This window comes from Canis lupus, chromosome 2, assembly GCF_003254725.2.
Source record: "Canis lupus dingo isolate Sandy chromosome 2, ASM325472v2, whole genome shotgun sequence".
In the NCBI taxonomy this organism is placed as follows: domain Eukaryota; kingdom Metazoa; phylum Chordata; class Mammalia; order Carnivora; family Canidae; genus Canis; species Canis lupus.
The window spans coordinates 65,905,786-65,931,587 of NC_064244.1; the positions used below are offsets into that span (position 1 = coordinate 65,905,786).

The 25,802-nt window shown below is 35.1% G+C and overlaps 1 protein-coding gene across 5 annotated transcripts in view; it reads right to left on the reverse strand.

Annotated features, from left to right (window-relative positions):
• Nucleotides 1-25,802, reverse strand: part of PHKB (phosphorylase kinase regulatory subunit beta) — a 215,074-nt gene that overhangs the window by 118,032 nt on the left and 71,240 nt on the right. For all 5 annotated transcript variants that reach the window (XM_025448119.3, XM_025448120.3, XM_035713913.2 and 2 more), the window contains one exon: nt 6,729-6,844. In XM_025448119.3, coding sequence (XP_025303904.1) covers nt 6,729-6,844 — 116 coding nt within the window. The remainder of the gene's footprint in view (nt 1-6,728; nt 6,845-25,802) is intronic.

The window sequence follows — 25,802 nt, forward strand, 5'->3', positions numbered from 1 at the left end:
TCACAATCTCCTACTCATTAACACTATGCTCTAACTCACTGAGTTACCCAATGACATACTTCCTGAAAGAAAAGGATTTTACTATGGTTGTAATGGATGTTCATGAATTATTTAGTGATAAAAATTCATATAATGAAGGACAATGGATGGATAGTTGCTTCTATCATAACCTAATGACCAGTCCATCAAAAATGATTTAAAAAGGCTAAGTAGTTACTTTAAACAACAAGAACTATATGAAAAAAAAAAAAAAAAAGGACACTAAAAGCATCTTAAACTGAGTAAAGTGGCGTTTTGGTGGTTACTTGTCTTATATTTGTGTGATAGCTTTCCTTATTGGAAAAGCCAAGAGAATAGAACATAAAACCATTAAAAAAATCTTGAAAAAGGTTTAAATTTTTTGCTTCTATGATCTTTTTTATATTGCAAATATAAGACTTAACAAAGTTAAAAAAAATTATGCTGTTAAGTGTAAAGTTCTATTTAGGAGTCAATGTTTCAAAAACTTATCTTTCCATTTGGGCATGTATCTATATTACTAAGTTATTACATAATAATTTTTCCTTTTTGATTCCCAATAACCAAAACAATTCAAGGTTAGGTTTGAGATTCAATCATATCTTATAAGACACCTCTCTTCTCCAAAATAAAGAGCTTTGGTTTAAAGAGATTAAATGAAGCCCCGAGGAGTAGGAATAGCCCTACATAAATGAAGAGGAGGAAATATATATATATGTATTTTAAAGATTTTATTTATCTATTCATGAGAAGAAATATATTAATATATTAAGATTAAAATACCTAAATTAAACTTAGAGAGGCTGAGAAGACTACTTGGATATCTAACTCTGGGAGTTAAGCATTAGTGCTACAATAAATATGTACCAAATTATATATGCAGTAAAATGCAATTAAATCAAATAATAGGATTTTTAAATATATAGGAACTTACTAAAAGACTTAGAGACTGACAGGAGAAAAGAGAACTATCTAATATAGTTCTAAACACCCTAGCAGAAACTGAAAGCATGTTGCTTGTGGAAAATAGGGTAACAGAAAAAAAACAGGAGAACTAGGAATGGTTAGGAAACACTTTAAGAGAATCACTGTAAGCTTAGAGCAATAGACCCTTTTACTAAAGCCCTGAAAAAGGTGAGGCTGCTGCTAGAATGGGGTTCAGATAAATGTAATGAGATCACTTTTTACAAAAAACTTTTGGAGTTTATCTAAGAAATACTAAATAATTAAAGAATTTGAATTGCAAGAGATACCAGCAAACCTGGGGCTGAAAAGGGCAGATGGGAAAGGGACTGACCGAAGCATTAAGCTGAATCAAACTTTAGCGATTACTTAAAGATATCCTTAAAAACTTACCAAAATTTCACCAAGATTGTAATTGTACATCCTGCTGTTATTTCAAACTTTAGGAAACTTTTTAAGACTTAAATTACAGCATGAAACAGTTGAAACAACTTTCCATTTGGAGGCCAACCACCTGGAATCCAGTTCTAGCTCTACCATTTAGCGATTTGTATTATTTAAGGTGTGTGTGTGTGTGTGGCAGGGGAGAATCACAAAAACTTCTAAACTTTAACTTTTTCCTGTATAAAAGGCAGTAATATGTTCCCCATGTGGCCTAAATAAAAAATATTCTGTAACTGTACAGAGCCACGAATTGCAATTATTAAAGAACAGCTGAGCTTGGGTGCTGAAGAGGGAGTCTCTGACCTCAGAATACTACATGCATGTGTACTGGGGGTCCAGAGGTGGTAGCCTTCTTTGATCAAGGTATAGCTTAGAAGGGATGTGTGCAGTGTGGTAAGGAAAGGAAGAAATATTTATCAAGCTAGCCACTTTGGCCAAGGCCTAGTAAGCACCAACGAACTTGTTAGACTATGCTCTTTTTCTGACCCCTGCTAAGAAAGCTGTATAGCCCAGAGCTGAAGAGAGGGGAAAAATAAAATTAGAAGACAAAGAACAAATGCGTACTCACAGGAGGACTTATCATATACTATTTCAGTATGTCTATGTCTGAAATTATGAGAACTGTTTAAGGATAGAACAAGGATAATGTATTAAGTAGTAAAGATCACATCCAACTAGGAACAGATAGTTCTGGGATAGAGAGTCCCTGGTTAGTGGCAGGCCTACATCCTACTGCCCACGCGTACATACAGGCTAGGCTACCAGCCTCCTACCAGCCTCAGTGTTGTCATCACTGAGTCCATGAGTACCATGAGGCTCAGTTCTCCTGTAGTTTCAAAACAGACCCTTTTGACACCAGACATGATACATCCAAAACATGCTTGTGGAGATCTGAGTTCAGAAATGTTTGGGGGAAAAAAAGCTTAAAGTTCTTTAGAGAAACTGTAAAGTGATACACCATAGAAAATTAGGAAATCAAAACAAAAAACAAAAAACAAAAAAAAAAAAGAAAATTAGGAAATCAATATTAAATGTGTAAAACCCATCATCCAAATTTAAATGGCAAACTTCATTTCCTAACCATTTGAATAAAACTGACCACCACAAATTAAGATTGATTTTCCATGTAAAAATAGCAAAGAACACCACATAATGATCTTCTGAGTTCTGAAAGAAAATATTTAATGATTCAATGTAAAGAATGACACCTTAGGTACATGAAAAACATGTTGGAGCCTCTGTGTTTGTTCACTGGGGACATTCTAATACCCTCTAGACCCTCTAAACCCTTTCTAGGGTTAATGGAAACTTTTACCCAAGGTTCTTCCTGAGTTGACTACAGTTTTTGTAAAGAGAAAAACCCCTACTCCAAATATTTTATAATGAAAATGTCAGTGGTTCACAATGGAATATACTAAATGGTTATTACAATCAGAGAAGGGGCTGATAAATCATAAATACAGAAAAAGTACATTTTCAAAAATCACCTTTTCTAATTAGATCCACTTACTTTCTTATAATTTGACTGATAATCTGGAGTGTTAAGAACTCAATTTGAATGATGGCTGAAAAATAACTTCCTATTTATTTTCCTATTTTTAGTATTGTCAGAATTTAATGCCTGAATTGAACTTACCTACAAATCATTTCACTACTTCAAGGACTTCTTCCCTGATTGCTACTATTCCACTCTATATTTCAAAATGTCTCATATAAATCATAAAACTTATGGGAAAATGTGCATAAATTAGTTTCCCAGAGTTAAGAGAAAAATCCTCTTTGTTTCAATGATTGTTAACATATTCTGAAATGTGTGAGTACACTTGGATTCTAGTGCTTACTTCTGCCCAGGTATTCAAATGATTTGTATATATTAGCTCTATCATTACAACAACTTTATAAAGTAGAAACGATTATTGTCTTCATTTTGTAGATGAGGAAACTGAGGCATGGGGATATTATATAGCTAGTGATCTAGGGCCAGTTTTCAGCTTACTGAGTATCTTATATTGGCTTGATTTTTTGTGTATGTTTAGTCCTTCTATTCAAAAAAGTATATCCTCTTAACCAGTATTTCCTAAACTGTTTCTCTAGTTCATTTAAGTCCCAATGATCTAAGTTGACCTATAGATGATACCCTTTAAATCTTAAATCTTTTAGTTTGAAAATGTCTAGACTAGTTAACTGAGCTATACTTTTCATTTTTAATTCAAGTATAATTAACATACAGTGTATTATGTACACATAATATTGTACTATGTAATATTAAGTATATTACACATACGGTGTAATATTAGTTTCAGGTGTACAATACAATGACTCAACAATTTATATATTACTCAGTACTCATCAAGATACTCTTGGGGCACCTGGGTGGCTCAGTCAGTTAGAGATCCGACTCTTGATTGTGGCTCAAGTCATGATCCCAGGGTTGTGAAATCCAGCCTTGCATCAGGCTCCATGCTGGACATCAAGTCTGCTTAATATTCTCTCTCTCTTTTCCTCCTCCCCTCCCCTCTCCTTCTCTAAAAAAATAAAATAAAAAAGATATGTATACTCTTGGGACACATGGCTGGCTCAGTTAGTCGAGCATGCAACTCCTACACTCAGGGGCATTAATTTAAGTCCCATGTTGGGTAGGGAGCCTACTCAAAACAAAAATTAAAAATAAAAAAAAATAAAAGATATGTGAACTTTTAATCCCCTTTATTTGATCCATCCCCCAACCACCTTTCCTCTGGCAACCACCAGTTTGTTCTCTGTATTTACGAGTTTAGGTTGTTTGTTGTTTTCTTTTTCTCTTTTTATATTTATTTTGTTTGGTAAATTCCTCATATGGCATTTGTCTTTCCCTGCCTGACTTATTTCACTTAGCATTATACCTTCTAGCTCCATTCATGTTGTTATGGCAAGATCTCATTCTGTTTTATGGCTGAGTATTATTCCATTATATATGTGTGTATATATAATATATATTATTCCATTATATATATTCCATGTGTATACATATATATAATATATATGTAATGGAATACATACATATATAATATACATAATGAAATACATACATATATAATATACGTAATGAAATACATATATATATAAAATATACACACACTATATCTGCTTTATTCATTCATCTATTGATGGGACACTTGAGTTGCTTCCATAGTTTAGCTGTTGTGTACAATGCAGCAATAAACACAGGGGTGTACATATCTTTTCAAATTAGTGTTTTCATTTTCTTTGGGAAATATCCAATAGTGGAAATACCCATTGGGTAATTTCTGGAGGAACCTTTATCTATTCTCTATAATGGCTCACTATAGGGCTCAGTTTGCATTCCCACCAACAGCACATGATGGTTATTTCTTTTCACATCCTCATCACTTATTTGTGTTTTTGATTTTAGCCATTCTGATAGGTGTAGAATGATATCTCATTGTGGTTTTAATTTGCATTTCCCTGATAGTGAGTAATGTTGACCATCTTTTCATGTTCCTATTGGCCTCTACAGGTCTTCTTTGGAAAATGTCCTTTCTAGTCCTCTGCCCATTTTTTAATCACATTCTTTGTTTTCTTGATGTTGAACTGTATAAATTATTTATATATTTTGGATATAAACCCCTCATCAGATAGGCCATTTGCAATATCTTCTCCCATTCTATAGGTTGCCTTTCTGTTGGTGGTTTCCTTCACTGTGCTTCTCCCTCTGCCTGTCTCTGCCTCTCTGTGTCTCTCATGAAAAAATAAATAAAATCTTTAAAAAAAAAAATACTGTCTGGGTTATCTTCTAGGAATTTTATGGTTTCAAGACTCACATTAAGGTCTTTTTTTTTTTAGATTTTGTTTTTTTTTTAAGATTTTATTTATTGATTCCTGAGAGACACAGAGAGAGGCAGAGACACAGGCAGAGGGAGAAGCAGGCTCCCCACGGGGAGCTTGATACGGGGCTTGATACGGGACTCGATTCCAGGACCCCTGGATCATGATCTGAGCCAAAGGCATATGCTACTGCCAGGTGCCTCATATTCAGGTCTTTAATCCATTTTGAGTTTATTTTTGTGTACAGTATAAGAAATTGGTCCAATTTCATTCTTTTGCATGTTGTTGTCCAGTTTTCCCAACACCATTTGTTAAAGAGACTGTCTTTTTTCCATTAGTATGTTTTTGCCTCCTTTGTTGCAGGTTAATTGATCACATAAGTGTGGGTTTATTTCTAGGCTCTCTATTCTGTTCTATTGAGCTCTATTTTTGTGCCAGTACCATATACTGTTCTGATTACTATAGCTTTATAGTATATCTTGAAATATGCAATTGTGATACCACTAGCTTTGTTCATCTTTCTTAAGATTGTTTTGGCTATTTGGGGTCTTCTGTAGTTCCATACGAATTTTAGGATTAATGTTCTAGTTCTGTGAAAAATGTCATTGGAATTTTGATAGAAATTGAATTAAATCTGCAGATTGTTTTGGGTAGTAGGAACAGTATAACAATATTGGTTCTTCCAATCCATGATCATGGACATCTTTCCATTTGTTTGCATCATTTTCAATTTCTTTCATCACTGTTTTATAGTTTTTGGAATATAGGTCTTTTCGTTTCCTTGGTTAAGTTTATTCTGAGGTATTTTATTTAGGTGTAATTGAACTATACTTTTCAGTTAAAAAATAACCTCCCAGGCATAAAATTTGGATATTTGAAAGGTGCAGTCAGTCACTAAAGTTATTTCCCTAACCTTAAGGAGTAAAGGAAATCCATACACCACTAACATCAGTCATCAGCTTATTTTTCTTTAGCAACCCCACTAAACCAGAATGCAAGATGTTTATCACACTTCCTACAGGAAACAATAAGTTAGGTTTTATATGAAGAGTGTGAATACCTGGTTAGGATAAAAAAGTCAGCTCTACAACATGGAAAGAAATTTTATGTGCAATGTACATACATTTAGTGTCAGGCAATTTTAATGTATTTGATCTTCCAAATGATGTCATTTCAAAAAGGAGAAAGAGAAACAGTTGGTTGAGCAGGAAGGCCAAGCCTTGGACTGGAGGCTTATATACATGTACTGATACCACGGGAAGTTGGGAAAGATACCCTGTTTTTTTCTTCCATCTGTTTTGGGGCACTGAGAGTAGCCTCTTGCTTTAATTTTAGGCAAATTTCATCTGCATCATACATAGGAAAAAGGGGATGAAAACTAACATAGAAATCACAGTTGCAACCTAATACAAATTCCACACATTTAAATTTTAAAAATTAAAAAAAAAAAAAAAACCACTCAGAAATCAGCCAATTACCTTGAATGTAGCTCTGTGCTGCCATTATTATATTTGCTTCCTCTTTCCCAGACACCAAAATCGGGTACACGGTAAACTCTTTCTACACAAAATACAAGGTTCTGAATAAAAGAGACCTAAAAGAAAAGAACATAAGGACATGCAGAATAACAGGATCTTTAGATACTGATAAGAGCAATTAGATTATCATTTGAATTCCAATTACACACTTGCTACCAACACTTTCTTAACATGTTCAAATTCCTATGATTATTATATTACTATGAATACTGTCATACCTGGGTTTTCTAATATAAAGCCTAAAGTGAGAACCTAACATACAATACAAAAATAAAATTTAATTCCTGTCAATGCTCCAACTATAATTTTTTAGCGACGTATCTATTACTGTTCATGGAAACTGGGTATCCTGAGAATTAAGAAAAATATATTGTTTTATACTAGATAATATTTATCTGAAGTATTCATATGAAATGTTAAATAAGTCTAAAACCTTGGAGATAAAGAGATATTTATCAGTTCTGAAATGAGTCAGCCCATTAACTCACTCATTAGATTAACCTGGAGTCTTAAGTCTATTAATCCTGGAATCTAATGTCCTTCTGGTCTTTCCTACAGTTATCGATATCAATTCTTACAAACTCAAAGCTTATGATAAGAGATGAATTCCAACCAACAGCCCAAGAGTCACAGTTTCCTTATATATATTTCAGACAACTGATGAAATTTAAACTCTCAAAAGTAAATATAGAAAGCAAATAACAAATAACCCATAACTTCCCTACCCAAGAGTGAACCATCATATAACTACAGTAAACTTTCTTTTTACTTTGAATATTAGTGAGGGTCTCCTCAGCTTTGTCAATTTCTTGCTAACTTGCCTATATACCCTAAGGAAATGTGCCTGTAGAAAAATCCTGGTCCATCTTCACAAAATCCAGGATCCTCAGCTTTTCTATTGTCTTTAGAGTTATTTAGGATTCTATAATACATACAGAAAATACTTTATACATTGTCAAGTCTTCAAGTTTAAAGATTTGAAAACTTCTAAGTCCTCCTTCCTTTCATAACAAACTTCTTAAGTATATGATCCATATTCCTGTTTTTTCCTCCTCTTAGGAGGATTTGAGGACAGTGTTAGGCCCAAGTAAGGCAGTCTGCTCAGAATGCCTAAATGGTATAATAAAAGGTGGGTGGAAAGGCATTTTTGGCTAACAGGCCCTGTGAGGAAACCTAAAATACCATTTACATTCTAGTTTCACAAATAAGGACCCTGGAAATTGCCATTCCATTCCATCCTAACAAATAAAAAGCTAAACAGACTGAAAAATTAACAACTTTTCTTGTATTCATAAGTGGTGGTGGGGGGAACACAGAGCATACTGCTCCCCTAAGACTAGAGAGACCCACAGGTGAATACAGGCCAATGGCTTCCTGGAACAGAGACTCATGAGCGGAAGTTACCTTGGGAACCAGTGCTGGGGTGGTAAAACCTGAACTGTGATTGAACTGCTAGAGGCTCCATTAAAAATTGAGTTAAAACTCTGAGAGTTAACATCTCTAGGAGGACCTAGTCATAAGGAGCTCCCCACAATATTGAGATTTATTGGCAAAAACTCCACCAGGTTCCCATAGAAAATGTCTTAGGAAAATCCCCCATGGCTTTCAGCAGGGGAAGTAGAAAAGAAACCATTTTGAAATAAAAAGTATCCGTGCTTTCTAGAGTTCATGTTATGCTAGTTCACTTTCACAGAAGACCTACATTACTACCTGATTTCACTACCTGAAAGAAATCCAAAGAGGATTTTCATTAAAAAAAAAAAAAAAAAAAAAGCTGTTACTGTACTAATGCAGGTTTTTTGTAAAGGCAAAGTGATGTAATTCAAACTTCCAGAAAGTGGGGATAATAAAAGGTCTCATAGGAACACTCCACTTTCAGATTGTGGGGGAAGTCTCTACATTGAAACACTTTGTTTTTTTATAACAAGGCCTCACCTCTGTTATGGCCTCCCACCTCTGGTTAACTGTGGGAAACAGTTAACCAGATCTTGACCTACTGGGGTATTAGACCCTAACTGACCTGGGGAAGGGAAATACCTAATTTCAGCCAGCTCTAGCTTTTCACATGAGGATGAGAAATACTCAACTCCAGCCTACTAGAACTATCTTATCTTGCCTAAGGGGAGAAGAAAAAAAAATGAGATATACTTGTGAAGTTCACAGTCCAGAGGCATAGGCTAACTAAAAGACTAGACCTAACCATAGGATTACAGAATGTCTTGCTTCCTTCCCCTCGTATCTCACCACATTACTGAAGGCCTATTTATAACCATTCCTTTAATAGTACATCATGTCCAGCTATCAAGAAAGAATTACAGGTCATATCAAAAAGAAAAAAACCTCACACAATTTAAAGAGACACAGTAAACATCGGCCCTACACGTAACGGGGATGTTGGAACTACCAGACTAGATTTAAAAGAACTATGACTAATATGATATGGAATCTGTTGAATCAAGTAGTAGTAAGCAATGTAACCAGAGAGATGGAAATCCTAAGAACAAACTCCTCAAAAATGCTAATATAAAAAAATACTATAAATAGAAATGTAAAATGACTTTGATGGACTTATCAGAGACTCAACACAACTGAGGAAAGAATCTCAGGTAGAGGCTATATATACAGAATCCTTGAAAACTGAAAAGCAAAGAAACAAAGATGAAGAAACACAGAACAGAATATTCAATGTAATATTAAATAGGCATATAATAGGCATATCAGAATGAGAAGAAAGACAAAAAAGGAACAAAAGAAATATTTCAAACAATAACAACTGAGAATTCCCTCAAATTAAGTCAGATACCAAACCACACATACAGGAAGCTCAGAGAAAACTAAGTAGGATAAATGCCTGAAAAAACTATACCCCAGCACATCCTTTTCAAATAATAAAATATCAAAGATAAAGAAACCATCCAGAAAAAAGTCAGAGTAAACAATCACCTTACCTACAGCACAACAAGGCTAAGAATTATATTCAACTTCTTCTCAGAAACATCCAAGTGAGAAGAGAATGAAATACTGAAATCAGTGTTGAGACAAAAATAAAACTATCAACCTAGAATCCTGTACCCTGGGAAATTATCCTTCAAGAATGAATGAGAAATAAAAATGTTTTCCGGTAAACAAGTTGAGGAATTTGTTGCAAGTAGGCCTGTCTTGAAAGAAATGTTCAAAGTTCTTTAGAGAGAAGGAAAATAATATGACAAACTCAGATCTAAATAAGTGAAGGTGGGGATGTCTGGGTGGCTCAGCAGTTGAGCCTCTGCCTTTTGCTCAGGGCATGATCCCAGGGTCCCGGACCAAGTCCCTCATTGAGCTCCCTATGGGGAGCCTACTTCTCCCTGTGCCTGTGTCTTGGTCTCTCTCTCATGAATGAATAGATCTTTAAAAATAAGTAAATAAATAAATGAAGGTGAATTAAAAATTTTTATTTTTATTACTCTTAATGGATCTAACAAATAATAGTTTGTCCAAAATAATAAACAGCAACAATGTAATTGATTATGTACATTTATATCTATGTGTACGTTTATACATAAGTGAAGATGAGTAAAAAATGAGTAGTGCTTTACTTTAATGACAGCAAAGATACAAGAGCTGAGAGGAAGGAATTAGGGTTGTTATTATAAAACACCGCACACAAAGTAGTACAGTGTTATTTGAAAGTGGACATGGATTAACTGTAAATGTATATTGCAAACTCCAGGGTAATAAGTTAAAAAAATAAAAAGAGGTATAACTGATATGCTAAGAAAGGAGAGAAAACAGAATCATAAAGTCTCAATTAAAACCACAAAAGGCAAAAAAAGACTGGAATACAAAAATAAACAACAGGGCAACAAATAGAAAACAGTAACAACTATGGTAGAGAGTAATCCAACTATATCAAGAATCACTTTATTTTTTTTCCCCAAGAATCACTTTAAATGTCAATGGCTTAAATGCACCAATTAAAAGACAGAAATTTCAAGGTTGGATCAAAAAAACATGACCTAACTATATATGTTGGCTATAAGAAACCAACTTTAAATATAAAGACACAAATAGATTACCAAGTAAATGAATGGAGGAAAATATACCATGATAACACTAATCAAAAGAAAGTTGGAATAGCTACATAATTTCATTTTTGGTTTTTTTGTTTGTTTGTTTGTTTGTTTGTTGATGGGCAGCAAAGCAAAATTTATTGAGCAATAGTAAAGTGATAGTACAAAGCTCCTGATGAGGGAGGGGACCCAAAAGGGTTGCCCAACAATTTCAGATAGAACATACCTCAAGGTAAGTAAAGTTACCAAGGGTAAAGAAGGGAATTACAGAATTCCAAAGGAGTTAATTCTCCAAGAACACATAAGAATTTTTAATGTGTATGCAATTAACAGAGCATCAAACTATGTCAAGCAAAAACTAGTAAAATTGGAAAGAGAAATAGATTAATTTGCTATCAGGGTTAGAGATTTAAACACTCTTCTATCAGAAGTAGGTAGATCCAACAGCCAGAAAATTAGTAAGGACATATTTGAACTCAACAACACCATCAGTCAATTGGAAACAATTGACACCTATAGACTAGTCCACCCAACAACATAAAAATACACATTCTTCTCAAGTTTACATGGAATATTCACCATGAAAGAACACATTCTGGGCCAAAAAATACACCTTAACAAATGCAAAAGAATATATACCATACAATGTCTTCTCCTAGACCACAATTGAATTAAACCTGAAATCCATAACAAAAAGGTAACGGGAAAATCCCCAAATATGTGGAGATTAAACGCCATACTGCTAAAAAACAAAAACTAAAGAAAAAAATCTCAAGAGAAATTTAAAAATATTTTGAAATGAAAACACAACTTTTAAAAATTTGTAGGACACGGGATCCCTGGGTGGCACAGCGGTTTAGTGCCTGCCTTTGGCCCAGGGCGCGATCCTGGAGACCCGGGATCGAGTCCCACATCGGGCTCCCAGTGCATGGAGCCTGCTTCTCCCTCTGCTTATGTCTCTGCCTCTCTCTCTCTCTCTGTGTGACTATCATAAATAAATAAAAATTTAAAAAAAATTTGTAGGACACAATGAAAACTATGTGTACAAGGAAATGTATAGCACTGAATGGATATTTTAAAAAGAGATCTAAAAACAATAATTTAAGATTCCACCTTAAGAATATTTGTAGTTAATAAATATATTAACGGCAATGCTTTAAGACTACATAAATTGTTTCTCTTCAGATTTCACCCAATAATTTTAGCTTCTGTCAGTAAATCTTGTTTATAGTAATTATTACTATAGTTCTTGCCTAAAGGTTATTTTCTATTTCCCTATTTATACTTTTATTTATTAATTGGAATTCTACTGTAACAAATGTTTTATGTGACACCGTTGCAATGAACATCTTAGTATGTTTCTAAAAAAGAGCTTCCCAACCATTTTGACAACATAGCACACACAGATCTAGTATCTATACAACACACTTAAGTAACTGTCCTGGAAGGTAGCATACATGCCTTTGGAATGAAGGACTCAGTTCTTGGGCCTATCTGTAAGCTGCCTGTGGTATCATAGCAGGAAGGCTCTGATCTAGGATACATATCTGAAAGTTGAATTGCTAAATTGTAGACTAAGTGCACTTTCAACTTCACTAGATGTTGTCAAAGTGCCCTCCATATTTAAAAAAAAACTCGTGACCAAGTTCTGGCCAATAAGATTAGGCCAAAGTCACAAGGTCAGTCTTCTAGAAACTTTTTAAAGTCCCTTCTTTCCCAATTCTCACTTACTAGTGTAAACATGATATCTAGAAGAATAGCGCCTTTATATGATTATTTGGATAAATGTCCCATGTTAAAAATGGCAGAATTGGAGAAAAAGAAGTCTATATCCTTGATGACACTGATCAGTTATTTTAAAGCCCAGGCCTTACAATCTCCAAAAATGTTGGTAAATGAAATAAAACTTGTATCTGTTGAAACCACTCTTTGCTGGGTTTTCTAATAGTTGTTGCCAAATGTAACTTATATGTTAACCATGACTCATTTCACATTTTCATTTTTCCACCTTTCCTCTTTTTCTGCTCTCCCCCTGCCAACTGGAGTTGGTTTGAAATTTAGGATTTTAAAACTTCCCTGCCCACTCAATCAAAAGTAGTATATTTGTCATTCTCTATCAGACCATGCCATTTGAATTTGCTACATTGAACCTTATCTTTTTCCTATTTTGCTGATTTTTACAACTAAAATGTAATTTCTACAAGGCAGGAGGTGCCTTGTCTGTCTTCATCACTCAGTATGCCTAGTGCCTAGAATGGTAATTTCTATAAAACAGCAACCCAATCAATTTGTTGAATGAATGGTTAAATGACCTACAAATGTTTTTAAAAGAATTTGATTTTTCATACTACCTCTGTCAAGTTGTATAAAACTATAGCAACCTTATAAAACTTACTGGGGAGTTTTCCTTGTTTTATCATTTAGGAATTACCTCTTCCTTTAAGCTTTGGTAAGATCTGCCTATAAAACTAGCCAAACAGTTCTTTTTTTGAAGAAGTTAAGGGGGAGTGGAAAGATTTTGGACAATTATTTTTGTCAAAGACTATGGATCATGCATTCCTGAGGTGAGAACTACTTCTCGGAAGCAAAAGAAAAAGTCTTAGATATTACAATAGGGTGTGGCCCTGGAATACTCAACTCTACCTTGACAAAAATCTTATTCCCTAATTTTTCACATTACAGAAAACTTATTCTCCCCCCATCTTGAGGGTAACAACAACAATAATAAAAAGATTAAGAAACACCATAACATAGGTCTATTTTATTTTTCTATTTCTTAGGTTAGTAACTGTATTAGTTTGCTAGGGCTATCAGAGCAATATACCCAAGACTGGTATTGGTTTATTTTCTCACAGTTATAGAGGCCCTATACTAAGATCAGGGTGTCAGAGGTTTGGTTTCTTCTAAGGCCTCTTTCTTTGACCTACGGGTGGGCCACACTCTTGCTGCTTTGTCCTCACATGGTTTTCCCTCTGATCCCCTGGTGTCTCTTTGCATGTTCCAATTTCTTCCTCTTATAAGAACACTAGTCAGATTGTATCAAGGCTCACCCTGTGGGCCTGATTTAAACTTTTCCTCTTTAAAGGCCTTACTCCAAATACATCTGCAACAATCCTATTTCAATATAAGACCACACTTTGAGGTATAGGGGGCCTTTGGGTTTTAACATATAAATTTGTAGGAAGTGGAAAGGGGACACAAATCATCTTATAGCAGTAACTTATGATTTTCCTAGAACACATTCCATTTGTGATCATTTTGATATTTATTGCCAAATAATTTCTTATGGTATATTCTCTCTCTTTAAATATCTACTTATTTGTAGGTATATTCTCCTTTTCATTCCTAATATTGTTCATCTGTTTAAATATTCCTTTTCTGTTGGGCAAGATTTGCTAAGAGATTGGTTTAACTTATTAATCTTTAAAAAAATACAGTTCTTGGGGATCCCTGGGTGGCTCAGCGGTTTGGCGCCTGCCTTTGGCCCAGGGCGCGATCCTGGAGTCCCGGGATCGAGTCCCACGTCGGGCTCCTGGCATGGAGCCCGTTTCTCCCTCCTCCTGTGTCTCTGCCTCTCTCTCAATCTCTGTGTCTATCATGAATAAATAAATAAATCTTTAAAAATAAATAAATAAATAAAAAATAAAAAAATACAGTTCTTGCTTTTGTTGACAATCCCTATTCTAACTTCATATTTTATATAATTCTTTCTTTTAGCATTATTACTTTCTTTTCTATTTTTATCTTTATTACTTTCTTCCTTCTACTTGCTTTATGTTTATTATGGTATTTTTTTAATGTATAAACAAGATACTTAACTTGTTAGTTTTTCATCATTTAACTCTTTTCTAATATGTGCATTCAAAGCTAAAAATTGCCTACTAACAACACTTCACAGCTACATTCCACAAGTACTGGTGCGTAGTGTTTTCATTGTCATTCTGTTATTTCTCAATTTCCATTTTTATTACTCTTCAAAATCATAAAACAGAAGTGTATATTTTTAGTTTCCAAACACAGGCTATTTAGTGGACATCTTTTACCTATCGACTTTTAAATTTTAACATGGTCAGAGAAGATATCCACTTGTTTGTGTTGTTCATTTAGTCTTTATAGTGTTTTGATGAGACTAATTGTGCTATTCAAATAATCTATATCATAACTTTTATTTTTTGTCTCCACGGTTCATCACATTCTAAGGGAAATGAGTTAAAAATCTCCTACCTATTCTATTAAATTTTTGTTTTATATATTTTGAGGATATACTGTTAGGTTTGTGCAGTACTATTTTATCTTCCCAGTGAAATGTTCCCTTAATCATTAAGTAATGGCCCTTTTTATAACTTTACCTTAAGTACATGGGGTAAAAAAAAGACTGCTGTAAAAAGACCCCCCACCCCCGCAATATGATGATGTCATTTTAAGCTGTAACTGATTTCTTGTACAGTATATTTTGTCTATGTGTGATATAGTCTTGTTTATTCATTTGTTTGTTTTAGTGTGGTCTTATCTCAGTTTTGAGGCTCTGGATAGAGACTGGTCACTTCTTCTTCTTGTATATGATAGAGGATTAAGTACTGATTAAGTTCCTATCCCAGCCATTTTGCTTACTGGGTTCTTATACCCTGTGTATTATGCACTTAATGTAAGTACTTTAGGACTAGATACCATAAAAATAGAGACACAGATCCCGGGGCCCTCATGATTATTCAAATTAGCCAGTACACAGGGAGACTACAAAACCTTGTTAACTCCACCCTGCTTGTTATATATAAGCTATCCCCTATAGTCACAGCTCATTACCCTGTCCTGAGCTACAACCCCCAGCGTGGCACTACATAGGGGCTTTCTCTCAGTTATAAACAAGAGTTGTGTATTTCAACCATATGAGTGTTACTATGTTGTTTCAAGTCATTAAAAAAAAAAAAAACTTTTAAATCTTCTAAGACACAGATTAGAGTTGCAGCTTAGTTCCACAATGTCATTTAGAGACCCAGTCTTTCTCTATCACTTGTTCTATAATTCCTGAGGGCCTTTCTGGTTGGGGAAAGGGTGCAGAGGAGGGGATAATTTATTATCTATTCTGTGCAAGACTCATATTTTCTTCAATTCTGATGATCAAGTCACTACTTATTCAAATATTGCCTTTCCTCAATTTTCTTTACTCTTTATTCTTATGAAGCATATTTGAGACCTTCTCATTCTATCCTCTATTACTCTTAAACCTGCTATCCTATTTTCTATATTTGTACCTCTCTTCTCCCAAAACTATCTTACGATTCATAAATTCCTTCTTCAACATTGTCCAATCTGCTCTTTATCACTGACCTTTTAGTGGTTTGTAATCATTATTTCTAGTAAACACTTTTGGTTCTTTTTCATACATTCTTTTATATTTTTTTCATTCTTTTATATTCTTATTTTATCTCTATAATATTAATATTTAACAATTGAAACATTTTTATTTTAGAGTCATTTTCAAATAGTTCTCTCACCTAAATTCTTGGAGTGCAAACTTTCCTATCTGCTGTGCATGGTTGTTTTGAATAATTTCCTTATGTAATTTGTGATCATTTGTAATTATTATTTTTATTATTTAATTCATTTCAGGAAAGGTTTTCATTTGTGAAAACATACCTAAAAAGCAATTTTATCTTTGTTTCAGATCCCATATCAGCATATGGCACAGGCTTAAGGTTTCAATCTAGGGTCCTAGACAACAGTAGCTTTCTATTCTCTGGCCCAGAGCTGAGATTTTTTGGTTCTCCTTCCAGACAGGACAGTTCTTTATAAGTTCATGCAGAGAATTCACATGTAACATTTCATCTTGAATGAGCCCAAGGCAAAATCTCTTGTTCCAATGTGACCTTATTTTAAAAACTCCAACGTTGGCCCACAAGATCTATGGTACAGCAATTACAAAAAAGGACTTAATCCTCTATCCATCTCTTTATTTATTTTTTTAATTTTTATTTATTTATGATAGTCACAGAGAGAGAGAGAGGCAGAGACACAAGCAGGCTCTATGCACCGGGAGCCCAACGTGGGATTCAATCCGGGGTCTCCAGGATCGTGCCCTGGGCCAAAGGCAGGCGCTAAACCTCTGCGCCACCCAGGGATCCCTCTATCCATCTCTTTATCTAGACCTTTTGAAATAGTTCCTTCCAACAAGAGGTCAGACACATGACTTACTTTGGTCAGCACAATGTGGCAGAAGTGAGGGGTTGCCCATTCTGAGCCGGCCTCAAGAGGCCTCATATGCATCTGCTCTCTGATTTTTTTTTAATACTTTATTTATTTATTCATGAGAGACACAGAGAGAGGAGAGAGAGAGAGAGAGAGAGGCAGAGACACAGGCAGAGGGAGAAGCAGGCTCCATGCAGTGAGCCCGACGTGGGACTTGATCCTGGAATTCCAGGAACATGCCCTGAGCTGAAGGCAGATGCTTAACCGCTGAACCACCTGGGCTGCCTGGTCTCTCAGATTTCTAATTTTCCCTTGAGAATAATCCTACCTCCTTTACGGACAATGATAGACCATGTGGAGCAGAGACGGCTTAAGATGCCATCTTAAATCAGAAGTGAACCTGTCAGGGAGCCTGGGTGGCTCAGTGGTTGAGTGCCTGCCTTCAGCCCAGGCGTGGCCTGGAGTCCCTGGATCAGGTCCCGCATCAGGCTCCCTGCATGGGGCCTGCTGCTCCCTCTGCCTATGTCTCTCTCTCATGAATAAATAAATAAAATCTTAAAAAAAAAAAAAAAAAAAAAGAAGTCAATCTGTCAACTAGCCATAAAGTACATGAGTGAGCTCAGCTGGTCTTGGCTGACCAAGCAAAACCGGCTAATCAGCAGAATTGACTAGCCCTTCTGTAGACCAGTAGGGAATAAAAGTTATAAATAAGACACTAAATTTGGGGGTACTTTGTTAAGGAACTATAACAGCTAAGTGATAGAATATATCTGAATCTATTAGGTCCATGAGCTTACCCGTATCCCCAGATCAATGCTAATCAGCTCATTTTCTCTTCATTTCTGGCATCTAGGAATCTCTTTTTCTTTCATTTGTGCTTGGTTACTTGGTTGTTGTTTTTTTTTATAAATAAATTTTGTTATAAGTTTACCTATATTACATATCATATATTTGGAGTGAGGCTAAACAATGAGCTTATTCAATTATATGATCACATTTACATAAACATAAGCAAATACCTTTCCAGACAGGTGCCCTATTCTCTTTCTGGTTGTTCCCCAAAACTTGGAAGTGAACCTTCCTCCAGTTCCTAAAATAATCTATGTTCTTTCTCAAGTTTGGTGATTTCTACGTATTACTGCTTCACCTTTTTCCACTGCTTCACCCATATATAATTCCTACACTGTGTTCCAGTATTAACCGGATGAGGAAATTTCCTAAAAGAGAAAAACTCTGATTTGACAAATTTAGATGAGCTATCTTTTTCACCATTTTATCCCATTATGTGTCATAGTTTCTTATACATGAGAGGTCCACAAGAAATATTTCTTGAAAAAAGCATATATTTACACATCTGTAAACATCAAAAGAAAAGCCAATTATCCTTTCAGTGCTTTGGCATTATTTATTAAAAAGATTTTATTTATTTATTTGAGAGAGAGTGAACATGAGGGGAGGGGCAGAAAAAAGAGGGAGAAGTAGGCTCCTCGCTACCAGAGAGATAGTGAGGGGCTTGATCCCATAGGACCTGAGCCAAAAGCAGATGCTTAACCAACTAAGCCACCCAGGTGCCCCAAATCCTTTAGCCTTATTCAAGAAAAAGCCCTCCCTACCCTAAAACAGTGATCATTTGTGTGTATAAATCCCAGGAATATTAAAATTAAAAAATTAGTTTTTTCCTGACTGAACTACACCTTGCATCCTCCCAAAATATTAATATAGTTTGTCATTGATGAGGGCTTCCTCTTCTAACTCTGTTATACTGTTATAGGTGACAAGTGCAGGTGCATTAAATTCTAAAGAACTTTCATCCAAGGATTTCAGAAAACAAAACTTTTGTCATCCTAATAAAAATTATATTGAAAAAAACCCCAGGGGATCCCTAGGTGGCTCAGCAGTTTAGCGCTTGCCTTCAGCCCAGGGCGTGATCCTGGCGTCCCGGGATCAAGTCCTGTGTTAGGTTCCCTGCGTGGAGCCGGCTTCTCCCTCTGCCTGTGTCTCTGCATCTCTCTCTCTCTCTCTCTCTCTCTCAGTCTCTCATGAATAAATAAATAAAATCTTAAAAAAAAGAAAAAAACAAAACAAAACAAAACCACATAACCTTTGCCAGATTCAGGATACTGCAATGAAATAATATACCATTAAATACCAAATAATATAACTTGATCTAAAATTCCCATAAACAGGTGCCTGGGTGGCTCAGTGGATTGTGTCTGTCTTCTGTTGAGGTCATGATCCTAGGGTCCTGGGACAGAGCACACATTAGGCTACCTGCTCAGTAGGAAGTCTGCTTCTCTCTCTCCTTCTGGCCTCTCCTCTACTTGTGCGCACTCTCTCTCTCTTGCAAATAAATAAAAACCTAAAGAAAAAAAACAAAAAATCCCACAACTAAAATAAAATTCCCGTAAAAACCCTTTGTAAATTTTTAAGTGAGCCAAGTGGAATTTTGAAATAGTAAAAAGGAAAATACTAAAGTCTTAAGAATTACCAATTAGGTATCACAGGATATTAAATAACAATAAAGGAATTTCAAAACTGTGAAATAAGATCTTCAAAGAATGTTATTCACGGATCAAATATTTATTTATTTATTTTTTAATTTTTATTTATTTATGATAGTCGCAGAGAGAGAGAAGGAGGCTCCATGCACCGGGAGCCCGACGTGGGATTCGATCCCGGGTCTCCAGGATCGCGCCCTGGGCCAAAGGCAGGCGCCAAACCTCTGCGCCACCCAGGGATCCCACAGATCAAATATTTAAATCCTAACTTTAGCACCTCATCTTATCATCAGTGACCTCATTATCATGGTAGTCGAGAACTTGCAACTAATAGTAACAAAATCAAAATGTACTAATGTTGCAAAGGCCTAAAAAAACAATTAAAAATAGGTCACACTAGGGGATATTAATGACTCTTATAAATCTTGACAAAAATTATAGGAAGATTATATATCTTAAGTGCTACTTAATTACACAAGAAGAGAATTGTTCAAAATTTCAATAACTTTCAGAAGTTCCTGCCTTTCTCTTAAAGTAATTTGGAATAATTCTGAAAGTTGAAATTTATGATATAATTCAAGAATGATTATTCAAAAGTTGCTTTGTAGCTAAACATGATATATTTTAGTTTGACCAATACAAATGAATTTTACTTCACAAGAAGTCATTTCATTGCCCAATTAGATATATTTGTCACAAATGATATTTTCCCAAGAAATTCCTTGTATCTAATTCTAAAGTAACCATCATACCACATAACAGATTTAAAACTTTTAGACAATTCGCCATTCACTAAACTAAATACTAGCATTTCCTAATGAAATAGAAAAAAAAAGACTCTGACTATATGTAAATTTAACTTGTAACACTAAAAGTTTTTTTTAAAAAACACTAAAAGTTTTAACTCTTTGTTTATTAAACATATTTGAAAAGTAAATGCATTACTATGAACAATTACTAATGTTATATTCTTTTCCTGTAACATGCCTGGGTGGCTCAGTGGTTGAGCACCTGCCTTCAGCTCAGAACATGATCCAGGTCTGAGGATCAAGTCCACGTTGGACTCCCTGTGGGGAGCCTACTTCTCCCTTTGTCTTTGTCTCTGCCTCTCTCTCTGTGTCTCTCATGAATAAATAAATAAAATCTTTTTTAAAAAATGACAAAAAAAACTGCATGCAATATAGAAAAGTGAATCCATATTATAATGACCATTTTATACAGTTTGGATAATTTGTATAAATTTCTGCAATAAGAGAAGTGGCTATTCCAGCTATTATCAATATTTTTTAACCTATCAGTTTTATTTCAATAATAACTAACATTTTGGAATAAATCTTTTGGTGACACGATTCTTTAATTAGGTAAAGAAATCTTTTTTATTTTTATTTTTATTTTATGATAGTCACAGAGAGAGAGAGAGAGAGAGAGAGGCTGAGACACAGGCAGAGGGAGAAGCAGGCTCCATGCACGGGAGGGGAGGGGAGGGGAGGGGAGGGGAGGGGAGGGGAGGGGAGGGAAGGGAAGGGAAGGGAAGGGAAGGGAAGGGAAGGGAAGGGAAGGGAAGGGAAGGGAAGGGAAGGGAAGGGAAGGGAAGGGAAGGGAAGGGAAGCGAAGCCCGACGGGAGCCTGTCGGGAGCCCGATGTGGGATTCGATCCCAGGTCTCCAGGATCGCGCCCTGGGCCAAAGGCAGGCGCCAAACCGCTGCACCACCCAGGGATCCCAGGTAAAGAAATCTATACCAAAATACTGTAGGCCTAATTTTTTTTTTAATTCTTCAAGATACAACATTAACTTGAAATGGGAAAAAACAAATTTTTAAAAAGGGGGAGATCCCTGGATGGATGGCTTCCAGTGGTGGAGCATCTGCCTTCAGCCCAGGTCGTGATCCTGGGGTACTGGGACTGAGTCCCGCAGCATGGAGTTAGCTCCTCCCTCTGCCTATTTCTCTGCCTCTCTCTGTGTGTCTCTCATGAATAAATAAATAAAATCTTAAAAAAAAAAAAAACAGGAAAAAAACCTGAAATGGGAAATTACTGTAGTAACAATTACAAATCCACTTTAATCCTATTGAACACTTTTAAAATTTCCCCATCTCTCTTATATCCTATCAACACTACACACACACTGAGACAAACAAACAAAATTCAAGTCTCAAATTTCAAAGCATGTATTAGGGAATGAGGGACAAATTTTTATGTTTGGGAAATATTTTTATTTGGTTGACAAAAATAGAACAAAATTGCTATTTTAAAATATTTGGAGACTGAACTGGAAAAGAACTCAAGAGATCATCTATACCAACCATTTCTAGGTGTGTCCTGGAAAGACTTCTGGCATCTATTCTAAATTATTTAAAATGATGTAAGCACTACAAGGCCCTATTTTTCTAACAGTAACAGACCTGAATCCTCTCCAGGATCTGTAAATTCCACTTAGATTATAGCACCACAACTTATACGCAATACTGGAAAATATATCTGTACCATAGATGATGATGATTTGTGTTTCTTTCTGTAACACACCGTAACCAAGATACCTCTTAAGTAACACTGTAATACAGTCTGAATTATATGTAAAGTATCACAAAGGAAGGACAAATTACCATTTGAGATATGAGGAGAGTTTTTAGGAATGTGAACATTTCAAGAGACCCAGCATGGGGACACAGAATGGCAGCAATGGTCAGACAGTGAGTCTGATGACTGGATTGGTGCTCTAAAGAACAATCTTTTTGCAACAACTTAACATTTTATCTATTAAAAAAACAGATTAACATTGTGTCCAGATATCATGGCATGTACATGGTTGGCTTAAGAGACACTAAATCTTTTATGAGACACTACCAGCAAAATTTAAAAATGAGGTACAATAAGCTTTCTTTCATCAGGAAAAGCTGAGTGTCAGAGTGGGGTAAGGAGATGGGAGATTATCTAAAGGAAAATAGTTTCCTGATTCTTGTACAAAATCATTTGATAACGTTATGAAAATTAAATGTACTGCAATTGACAGGCAAGGTAAGACATGAGCCACCTGTGTCTACTAAGTACTTGCCATGTATTAGGCCAAATTAAAATGGACTTTCAGTGTAAAATACATACCAATTTTGAAGACAGCAAAAATTAAAAAATACCTCCTTAATAATCATTTATATTTATTACATGTTGAAATAAAGATGTTCTAAGTATATTTATTGCATTAAATAAAATACATTATAAAAACTAATTTCAACTGCTGTTTTTAATGTAGCTATTGGAAATTTTAAATTACCACTTATTTAAATAAGTGGCTCACATTGTATTTCTATTAAACAAATCAACTATGGAGTTTGGAAAAAACATATATGCTTTCCCAGCCTGCCTTCTTAGCTGGAAGTACCTTATATAAGGCATAAGCAGGAGTCTGCTGAGGACTTTTGGGAAAGCTGATAAAAAAAAAAAAAAAAAAAGGCTACTTATGATAAAAAGTAGCTAACACAACACTTCTATCAACCATCCCCCTTCTTTTTGCCATTATGCCAGTAATTAGAGCAGCCATTTTGAGATCAACAGAAACTGACAAGACCACGCAGCCGGCTATCTCCAGGTATCATATTTATGAGAAAAACTAAGCACCTTTTCATTTACACCACTATAGTAATTCCCAACAGATATATAGGATGAATTAGTATGATATTTCATAATGAACTATAATTTTAAAAAGGCAAGGATGAAAGATAAATATTATTAATAAGACAAGATTTATTAAATACAAAAATCCTAAATTTATCTGATGACAGTCATATATGCAACAAAAATTACAAAAGCATTTCTATATAATTACTTGGGAATTCTAATTTAGTTTTCTAAAAATTCAAAGATACTATTTTGGATTGACATAAGTAAAAATTCACTGCTTAATTGTGAAATCAGTAAAGTGACAAAAAAATCTCAAGGCAATAGCTAAATTCTAACAATTCTTCATAAAATAGGTACATTCAGCAAAAAATCATCTATTAACAGCTTTACTGTTATAAAAGAAACATAATGTCCAAGGGAACAAGAGGTGCCACAACAGTCATCAAAACACACAACAGGCGTTTGCTATACATTTGAGAATGAGTGGAGAGTAAGCACTTAGTTGCATATTTCTGACAGAGGGTACAGAATCTCAGACAGCCATTAAATGTGTTATTATATAGACGTTCCAGTGCAACAAAACAGTTGTAGAATATCGAAGGTTTTTAAAAAAAATACAGGTAAAAATACATTAGGACTGCTGGGTCAATTGATTTTATAGAATGACTACACTGAAAGATAAAAGGCAGTTGGGGAAAAAGGGTATAAATAGAAAGTTACATCAAAAATACAGTGGGAATTCAGCTCACAGAACTCAGAAAATCTAGTCATCCATAAAACCAATAAGAATACTGACAAAAATGAACAAAATCAGCTTTTTTAGGAATCTAGAAATTAAAAAAGAGCTTGCAACAATGCAAAGAACATTTAATCAAGATAAAAGGACTGAAATCTCAGTTGAGTGAGCCTTGAAATGTATTAAATTGTCCTATTCCTCCTGCATCTCCCATTTTGTTGTAGCCTAGGCCACACAATCAGCCATGAAAACCAGCAGACTAACAGCCACCAGAAAGGACAGAGGGGTTTAGAACTCCCCCAAATCACCACCTCAGTGAATTGTCACTATTTTAACTGTTTGGCAGCTTCTTAAAAACTAGCACAAAGCTTATGTTTAAATGACCTGACTCAGAGCTTTCACAACATGCATAGCTTTTTCCCTAGGCATATAACAAAAACAATCAGTGGGAACTACTGAGCACTACAGCTGCCTGAAACCATTTTTTCTTAATAGACAGAAAATGATATATACGTAGGAGGATTTGAAAATCTCCAAAATATTCCTGGAAAGATAGGAGGCAATGCACATTTATAGGGTATGCCTATAACCAAAGAAGCCCTGAGACGTAATTAATATCATCGAGGCTCTGCAAAGGAGAAAATAAAGGCTAAAGGAGATATACTGCCAGTGAAAGTTTTCATGCTATGCCCCAAAACACACAGAAGGCCTTGGGAAAAAGCTAAGAGACTTATTTGTTCAAAGCTTTTTTTTTTTTGAAGATTTTTATTTATTCATGAGAGACACAGAGAGAGAGAGACATAGAGACATAAGCAGAGGGAGAAGCAGGCTCCATGCAAGGAGCCCGATATGAAACTTGATCCCAAGACTGCAGGATCATGCCCTGAGCTGAAGGCAGGCACTTAACCGCTGAGCCACCCAGGCATCCCCTCTCCTCTTTTTTTTTAAAAAGAAATTATTCTCTTGCCTTTGGAGACATGTCTGGCAAGAAGTTCCTCAAGAAGTTAAAAATAGAGCTACCCTACAACCCTGCAATTGAACTACACAAATGTAGTGATCGAAGGGGCACTTGTACCTTAATGTTGAAAACAGCAAAGTCCACAATAGCCAACCTGTGGAAAGAGCAAAGATGTCCACTGACAGATGAATAGATAAAGAAGATGTGGTATATCTATACAATGGAATATTACTCAGCCATCAGAAAGGATGAATACTTATCATTTATATCGAAGTGGATGGAACTAGAGGGTATTATGCTGAGTGAAATAAGTCAATTAGAGAAAGACAATTATCATACAGTTTGCTCATATGTGGAATATAAGAAACAGTGCAGAAGATCATAGGGGAAGGGTGAGAAAACTGCATGGGAAGTTATCAGAAAGGGAGAAAAACCATGAGAGACTCTTAACTATAGGAAAGAAACAGAGTTGCTAGAGGGCATGTAGGTGGGAGGATGATGTAATTGGGTGATGAGCATTCAGGAGGGTACATGATGTGATGAGCACTGGGTATTACACACAACTAATCAATTATTGAACGCTACATCTGAAACTAAGGATGTGCTATATGTTGGCTAATTGAATTTAAATTTTAAAAAATCTTAAAAATATATGTAGAATTAAATTAAATGTTAACAATATTATATAAAGCTAAAACATGCTAAGGGTCTTAAATGGTCGAGAAAAGAGTCAAAATACAAATACTGAGTAGACCCTAATAAGTTGAAGATACTATGATTTCTACAGTTAACACTAAATAATAGAATAACAGAAGGCCTAATGAGTTTATGAAAGGAGGGATGTTACAGTAACAAATGTTTAATCAATCCAAAAGAATGTAAGAAAGGAGAAAAAAATACAAAGAACAGATGGAATCAACAACAAGCAGAAATATAAAAGACAAACCAAGATACATTAAAATTTACATTAAA